General features: G+C 35.0%; 1 protein-coding gene across 6 annotated transcripts; it reads left to right on the top strand.

Moving 5' to 3' along the window:
• Window positions 1-1,157: 1,157 nt before the first annotated feature.
• Window positions 1,158-7,504, top strand: LOC136217023 (putative pentatricopeptide repeat-containing protein At1g16830). 6 transcript variants are annotated; one of them, XM_066003596.1, is made up of 5 exons: window positions 1,158-1,254; window positions 2,896-3,456; window positions 3,547-4,946; window positions 6,098-6,192; window positions 6,584-7,504. In XM_066003596.1, the coding sequence occupies exons 2-3, from the start codon at window positions 2,896-2,898 to the stop codon at window positions 4,849-4,851; spliced, it is 1,866 nt and encodes a 621-aa protein (XP_065859668.1). In that variant the 5' UTR covers window positions 1,158-1,254; the 3' UTR covers window positions 4,852-4,946; window positions 6,098-6,192; window positions 6,584-7,504. The 6 variants fall into 6 exon arrangements, with proteins under 6 accessions (XP_065859668.1, XP_065859667.1, XP_065859666.1 ...); XM_066003595.1 differs by having other exon boundaries at window positions 2,896-4,946; window positions 6,584-6,861; window positions 7,197-7,504; XM_066003594.1 differs by having other exon boundaries at window positions 2,896-4,946; window positions 6,584-6,861; window positions 7,119-7,504.
• The last annotated feature ends 372 nt before the right edge of the window (window positions 7,505-7,876 follow it).

Raw genomic sequence — 7,876 nt, 5'->3', positions numbered from 1 at the left:
ACTACGCTTAGATATGCCAATCAGCGAAGGGAGTCCCAGATATCAGTCTCATATGCAAAGGTGAAAACACATTTAGTATTGTACTAACCATGACTCTATATTAGTGTTATTTTACACGTAGAGCCTAAATTGATACTTTCTCAAAAACCATAGATATATTTTGGTACTTATCCCAAAAACCTAATAAAATATTATAAAATTAAAATGTATTTAAATTAAAAAATAAAAATCAAATAAAATATATACTATAAATATAATATTAATAAAAAAGCTTTCAAATCTGCTCACGGATTTTTGAGCCGAACTCAAAAAAACTTAGACTTAGGCTCGTTAATACTCGAGTCATATCCAACCAATCTGAACTTTGATCGATCTTCAACCAAACCGAACTCGGATATTTTATTAAGTAGGCATGCTTGTTACGGGCATTTGGTTAGGGAGTTTTTTTTAAAAAAAAACTAAGAGAATGGGTTGCACAATCTCTTGAACTCATTAGTACCCCCTAATTAGAGGTGGCAAAATGACACACGACCCGATTACACGACACGAACACGACACGAATTTTTAGTGTTAGTGTTGAGCTTAATAGGTAATAGGTCATTTTTGGGTTGACACGAAACTGACACGCTAATTTTTGGGTTGGGTTAGTGTTGATATGTGAACCCGAAAACGACAAGAAATGACACGGATGTTGAAAATTATTGTTATATTCTCTCATATTTTTTTATGCCACTTTATTAATAAAGATAATAAAATTATAATTATTAATTGCAAATATTGATTTGAATTTCCTAAATTGTTATAAACACATTACATGACCCTCTAACATGATTTTATCGAACTTTTCGATAATTATTGTTAACATACTAATCTAAAATGATATAAAATGTTTAAAAACAACACCATATCTTCTTATATTTTTAAGAGTTATTGTTAATATATATGCATAACAAAATTACATGTAACCCGAAAACACGACACGAAATCGACACTAACCCAAACAGGTTAACACGATTTTGACACGAAAGTTTTTAGGTTGGGTTTGGATTTACTCTTTCTGACACGAACCCGAAATGACACGACACGAACACGACCCGAACACGATAATTGCCAGGTCTACCCCCAACCCTTCTTGTATTCTCTTTCCTTCCCATTCCCGTAGTAACGCTCACCCTATCCCAATTCAGTCTCCAGCGCCTTCATCTTCTCCGGCCATCCTTCGATGCTGGTCACCAGTCGTTCCACACTCCATCTGTAAGTTCTCTCTCTTCCTCCATTTCTTTCTCTCTCCTTTTGCTTTTTTTTTTTATTTCTGTTAAATTATAGTCGATAGTATCTGCAAAATCCCTCTACTTTCCTAATTCGATCTTCGCCCATACTACAAGGAATTAATCACTTCAAAAATAGGAAAGAAGTTGTCCTTTACAGTTTTCTAACTAATTCTGTCTGATATGCTTTGAATTCATTCCACACTCTTGTTTACTTTGTTTTATAGTACTTTCTTCATCCAATTCCTCCACTGATTGTTCACTTCTATTTTATCTGTTTTTTACTGTTTATTTATATATGGATAAACTATTTGGTTCTAAAAAATGCATTTTGAAAGTATTGCAAAAGTTTATTTTAAATGAGAAATTCCACTAACTTTGTTTTATTTCATTTTGGTTATAAGTTTGGATTTCTTGCTTTACAAAGAGAACTTTGGTTGGTCTAGGATCATTAGAATAACATGGAAATCGGGTTCGTTATTGAGCATTATGAGCATGTTATAAATGGAACACATCTTAGCTATATCTGTGATTATGTTTTGCAGGCATGTTATTTGTTTTGTAAAATTTTTTTTTTTGGTTGTCTGTATAGTTGGTATTGACATTGCTAAAAAGTGGTATTGTTTTTTTTTATTATTATTAATGAGTGACATTAGAAACATTTTTTAACATAAAATATGTTGATTATTTGAAAAAGGTTCAATTATATAGGTTTAAAAATATATTAATCATGAAATCAGGTTGATTCCCCCATTTGAACCACACAGACACCAAAGGAACTAGAGGTTATTGCATTCCCTTTCTGGGACAATCCAAACAGACATGGGAGTTCAGCGTCATTCTTTTCCTTTCCCCTTGTTTCTCTTACTGGATTTCTTTCCGTTACCCCTGCGCGAACCGAACGCCCCCTTATAGTATATAGCACCTTAGGAAACACAGGTTCCTCATTATACGTTGGTGTATTTTTATCTTTGGCATTGCGCAACCTAAATGGTTTTGGAATATAATTTGCACGACTCATGCTATTTTTATTTTCCATTTTCTCTGTGACCCAATATATGCATTTATATATTATGTATTTCCATTTATTTTATTATCTAGTAACAATAACTTTTGATATAATAAAGCCTTTAATCTTTTATCCATTATTAAGCAGATGCTAGAATTTTTTTGAACAATTTGACAAAAAAAATAAAAATTTGGACTAATGAAATAAAAAGAGGATGAACTCCAGTTTTCTCTGAAACTGAAATAACCAGGTTCAATTAGTTTACTTTGAACCAAAATTTATCCTTTTGTCGGCTAAGTTTGGTTTCTTTTTCTTTATTGAGATCAGTTTGGTTTTGAAAACCAAACCAATTGGTGTACACCCCTAGTCATACCAGGTTTTGGCTGGTACACAACCCATTTAAGTAAAAATGTTATACATGTTGTGTCATGTCATTTCAACATATTTAATAAATGGGTCTCGTTCATGTTGACCCTAAATCTTTCACTCAAGTAGGCCAATACGACATGTCAACCCATTTTGGCACTCTACTTTTGAAGAAGTGGAAATATAAGCAATTTCAGCTCCTCTTCTTATTTATTTGCCTTATTGAATTGTGGTGTCTTTTTTTTCTTTCAGATGCAGAGAATGAGATGGAGATACAGGAGTTTGTTATACACAATTAAGAAGACCCAAACCCTCAAAACATGCCTATCCCGTCAATTTACTTCATCAGCAGTGGTATGTCTTAATATGATTGACAAACCTCCCCATTTATTTTCTCGGGATAATACTGAGGTTATTCTTACGCCTCAGATTGTGCAATCCATCTTATCAAATTGCTGTTCTGATTTGATGTCTTTGAGCTTTTTTATTTGGAGTGCTAAGCAACATAATTATTTCCATGACAACCAAGCATTTGATCACATGGTTAGTGTTGTTGCTCGTTTGACCGGGCGTTATAAGACAGTTAAAACAATTGTTAAGGAATTAGAGTGTCTTGGCTTGATTATAAGGGCTCAAGTTTTCTTGCTTTTATTGAGAATCTATTGGCGTGGAGGATTTTATTCTATGGTTTTTGAAACTTTTGAGGAAATGGGTTATTTTGGGTTTAAACCTAATACATTTGCACATAATGTAGTTTTGGATGTTTTATTTAAGATTGGACATGTGGAATCAGGAATTAAGTTTTTGAAGGAGGTACCATTTCCAAACTTCTTGACTTTTAATATCACATTGTGTAACTTAAGCAAGTTGCAAAATTTGGTTCATACTAAGGATGTTTTGCAGATAATGTTGAGGGAAGGATATTATCCTAATCCGGAGACATTTGAGATGCTTTTGAATTGTTATTCCAAGAAGGGTAGGTTAGAAGAGGCATTCCAATTATTGGGTCTAATGATGACTCTGGGAATTCCTTTATCTACAAAAATATGGACTGTATTGATTGATGGATTTTGTAGATTGCATCAACCTGTTATGGCATCTTGTTTGTTGGAGAAGATGGTTAAGTGTGGTTGTTCTCCCAATATTGTAACTTATACAGCACTGTTCAAGGGGTTTATGGGATCCAGAATGATTTCTAGTGCATTTAATGTTTTGAATACTATGGAATTCAAAGGTTGTGCTCCTGACTTGCATCTTTGTAATGTACTGATTGATACTTTGTCTAAGATTGGGAGATATGATGATGCACTAGCTATATTTCTAGATTTGGAAAAATGGAAACTGGTACCCGATGCTTATACTTTCAGTTCTTTGCTTTCAACTGTAACATATTCTAGGAAGTTTGATATTTTGCCTAAGCTAGTATATGGACGTGTTAAAGAAGCCGACCTGGTAGTTTGTAACTCACTTTTACATTATTATTATAAGGCTGGATTTCCAAATCTTGCAGTGGACTTGTATGCTGATATTGTGGATAGAGGTTTTATACCTGATAACTACAGTTTTGTTGGACTGCTTAAAGGACTTTGTGGAATAAAGCGAGCGAATGTTGCAGTCAATGTGTACCTAGGAATTGTCACGAGTCATACCAGCCTCGATGCTTATGTCCATACTGCAATTATTGATGAGCTTATAAAAATTGGGAACTGTCGTAGAGCTATCAAATTACTTAAACAGGGGATTCTGTACAATTATCCAATGGATGTTGTATCATACACTGTTGCCATTCGTGGACTTCTCAGAAGTGGGAGGTTTGCAAAAGCTTATGATTTTTTTATTGAAATGAAAGAGGTTGGTTTGGCTCCTAATGCACATACATATAATATACTGCTCCATGGTTTTTGTGTCGAAAGAGATATTAATATGGTAGACATGTTGCTGGAGGAAATTATTGAGGAAAGGATTCAGTTGAACCATAAAACATTCATCAAGTTGACTAGCTTTTTACGTGGGTCTCATGTCTCTCCTTCACTCTTTAACAAATTAATTGAATTGTGGAATATGCGTCTGATACCTGATGGGTTTGACCATAATGTAAAACTAAGTGGTGCAAATCATTCATCACTGAAAGGCCGTTCTTTGGACAATCTATTTGAGGACTCCTCTGGTTCTGATGATATTCTTGATGTAGTTGCTGCAGTCAGTTGAGTTATAATAAACAAATTATTGTTTTCACATTGAAGTGGAGTAAATTTTCAAATGTCTGGAGGTTAGCGTGCTTTCATGTATCGGGCACTATAAAGGTATGATCACTAAGCTATTTCATCTCACTTTTTTTTTTTTTTTTTTTTATTGCAGTCAGTTATTTTCCTTGTGGTGGGACCCCTCCCCGGACCCTCGCTTAAGCGGGGACGCGTAGTGCACCGGGCCGCCCTAGTCAGTTATTTTCCTTGTGTATTTTAGAATTACTTGTGCGCGTGTGTATATATATATGCTATCCACTATTCTTTGATACTAGCGAACTGCTGTGGCAAGCAAACTATATTGTTTTTGTTTTGTTATTATTGTTATCATCATCATCTTGCACAAACTTTATAAACTAATGTAGTAAGTAAACTAAGTTTTTGTTATTATTATTTTAAGCTTGAAGAAACTTTTTTTTTTTTTTTTCTCAGTGTTTCACACTTCTGGTAGTCTTTATAATACCAGTTATGCTATTTTTATCACATTGAACCAAAAAAGATGATGTTGAATGTTGTATTATGTCTTCTAGAAGCTTATGTAAGGCCAATTTCTTATTTTTCTTTGATTTTTGTTGATGAATGGACAGTCTTATTTCTCTGTATTTGTGCGTCAAACATATCATGCAGCTCTAATTTGATAGGCTATTCTCCATATTTTTATTTTTTTTCCCCTATCAAGGCAGTTGCATTTGCAATATTGGATTATTCTGTAGCATCTAAGCCTTGCGAAGTTGCGAGTGTCCCACGTGTACTTCCAACCTCACCAAGTTGATCCAAGAGAAATTATATATAGCTAGGAAGTAGAAGTTAGCAAACTTTTGGAAAATGTTAGTGATTCTTTCATCCAACCTTATCTTCTCCTGCTTGCTGTTTTTACATGGAGCCAAGAGGACAGTTTGGATTTATGGTTCGGTAAACGTTGTTGTCGTGTGACCGAGAGGTCACGGGTTCAAGCGGCCTCTTGCCAAAAAAAAAAAGGCAGGGGAAGGCTTGCCCCCAGTACACCCTTGTGGTGGGACCCCTCCCCGGACCCTCGGACGCGTAGTGCAGCGGGCCGCCTTAGATTTTAAATACGAACGACCATTTCTATGCATTTCCTTCATGTTGTTTTAGTTGATGGTCTGTTTTCTGTGCTTATTTCATGATGTTTTTTGTCCTTTAAAAAACAATTCATAATCAAACTAGAATTGATGAATCTTTTTATTGAACAGGCACACCATTGTTGCATCGAGTTGCCGACTATGTATTCTATACTGGAGGGACTAAGCCTGCATTTCAACTACAAGAAGAGTTACTATTGTCTCAGGTAAACCTTTTTAAATAAAACTTCATACTATGACTATAAATCATTTATGGTTGTCAAATGATGCAATCGAGGTGCATGGTTGAGAAGAGCTTAAGAAAAAGCAGAGTTGAGGACGGATTTTAGGGACTGAATGTAAATCAGTCTTTAGTTAACGACCAAAATTAGTCCCTAACAATATTATTGGTCACCAAGTGTGTGAAAAGTGGGCCCCAACTTTAGAAGCCCACTCTAACCACTAAATTCAATAGTTAAAGACCAACATTTAAGTCCTAATTCTATTAAAAATTATACAATTTATATCTCATTCTCCCTCTCTCTCTAACCCTAACCCTCCTAGCGACATTTCTAGGGACCTCTAATTCTCCTTCAACTTTTTTCTTCTAAAGCTCAGATATGCAGCCTCATCTAGATCTCAAGCCTCGCCTAAACTTGTAATACGAGTCTCACTCGATTGAAGAGGAAGGAAATCCCGTTGGAAGGAGGAGTTGGAGCTGAAGTCGCCCTGAAACGCCTCTCTTAAAATGGAATATCGAAGATAAAGGACGAAGTGTCTCAAGTCGAACATGATGAGGAGGAGCTGGAGGAAAGATGAAGGTTGATTGTACCTGTCAAGGTAGTCGATCTCTAGTCAGGTGTGCCATAACTATTTCGTATCAGTCCCCGGTTAAGGTATGCTCGTTTCTCCTTTCTTTATGGTGATATGGGGTTTTTCTTATATTTCTGATTCAGTCAAATTTGGGTTTCAATGAAATTTATTAGAACCCGATTTTGCTTAATGGATTTGGTTGCAAAAGTTCTAATCTTTTCTGTAACTTGATGATTTTTATTGTGCAAGGGAAGTTGATATTATTGATATCTTGAAAGATTAAGTTGGGTTATTTTGGAAATTATGAATAATGTAATATTTTATGCGATATACCCAGAAGGTGTTTAATTGCTCTTCTGTTTTGGTGGGTGTATTGCAACAATCATCTTCAATTTCATATGGAAAACTGGGGCATAAGGGGTGAGTTTTGGAAATAAGAGATATACTGGTGTGGAGCTCCTTCACCCACATCTTGTGCCGACTGCAGTTGAGCAGCAGCTTGAACAGCTTCAAACCGACTGTGATTCTGAGAAACAAAACGAAGGGCCTCCTGTTTCTGGCATTGACTTAGTCTTATACAGGTTAGTTGCTTTTACTATTAAAGAGCCTCCTGATCAGTCAATTTGGGAGAACTGGTCTTGAAAAGTTCTGTTGTTGTTTGTTTTAGAGGTTTGGTATAGTTTGATGTAAGCTCCTTAACTAATGAATAAACTTATAAGTTCTTTATTAGAATTTGATCATATATATATATATATATATATATATATATATATATTGTAAGCTCCTCACACATGTTTTTGTGTGAAATTTAGAGTTTGATTTTAGGCTTTTCGAAACGTAGTTATCTTTGACCTTTGTTGCGAGTAGTGATACATACATATATATAAAAATCTGTTTTATCATATATAAAAACCCGAATGTATGTGAACTAATTTATTACCGGGTTTAATGCTTTCTCATGCATATATTACCATTGCCATTCTTGTATGCCAGTGCGTTGCGAGATCGATTTGCATTTAGTTGGAGCTCTCAAAATAGTGGAGGTACTGCTTAAAATTCACTGTAAATTAGTTGAAACATGGTCCGTGTAGAGTCGTG

The sequence above is a fragment of the Euphorbia lathyris genome, chromosome 2, assembly GCF_963576675.1.
Source record: "Euphorbia lathyris chromosome 2, ddEupLath1.1, whole genome shotgun sequence".
Lineage (NCBI taxonomy): Eukaryota > Viridiplantae > Streptophyta > Magnoliopsida > Malpighiales > Euphorbiaceae > Euphorbia > Euphorbia lathyris.
This window is presented reverse-complemented; position numbering and strand designations above follow the sequence as displayed.

What these genes read in the sequence shown, in the direction of transcription:
- LOC136217023 (XM_066003595.1), top strand. Translation starts at nt 2,896, where the DNA reads ATGCAGAGAATGAGATGGAGATACAGGAGTTTGTTATACACAATTAAG.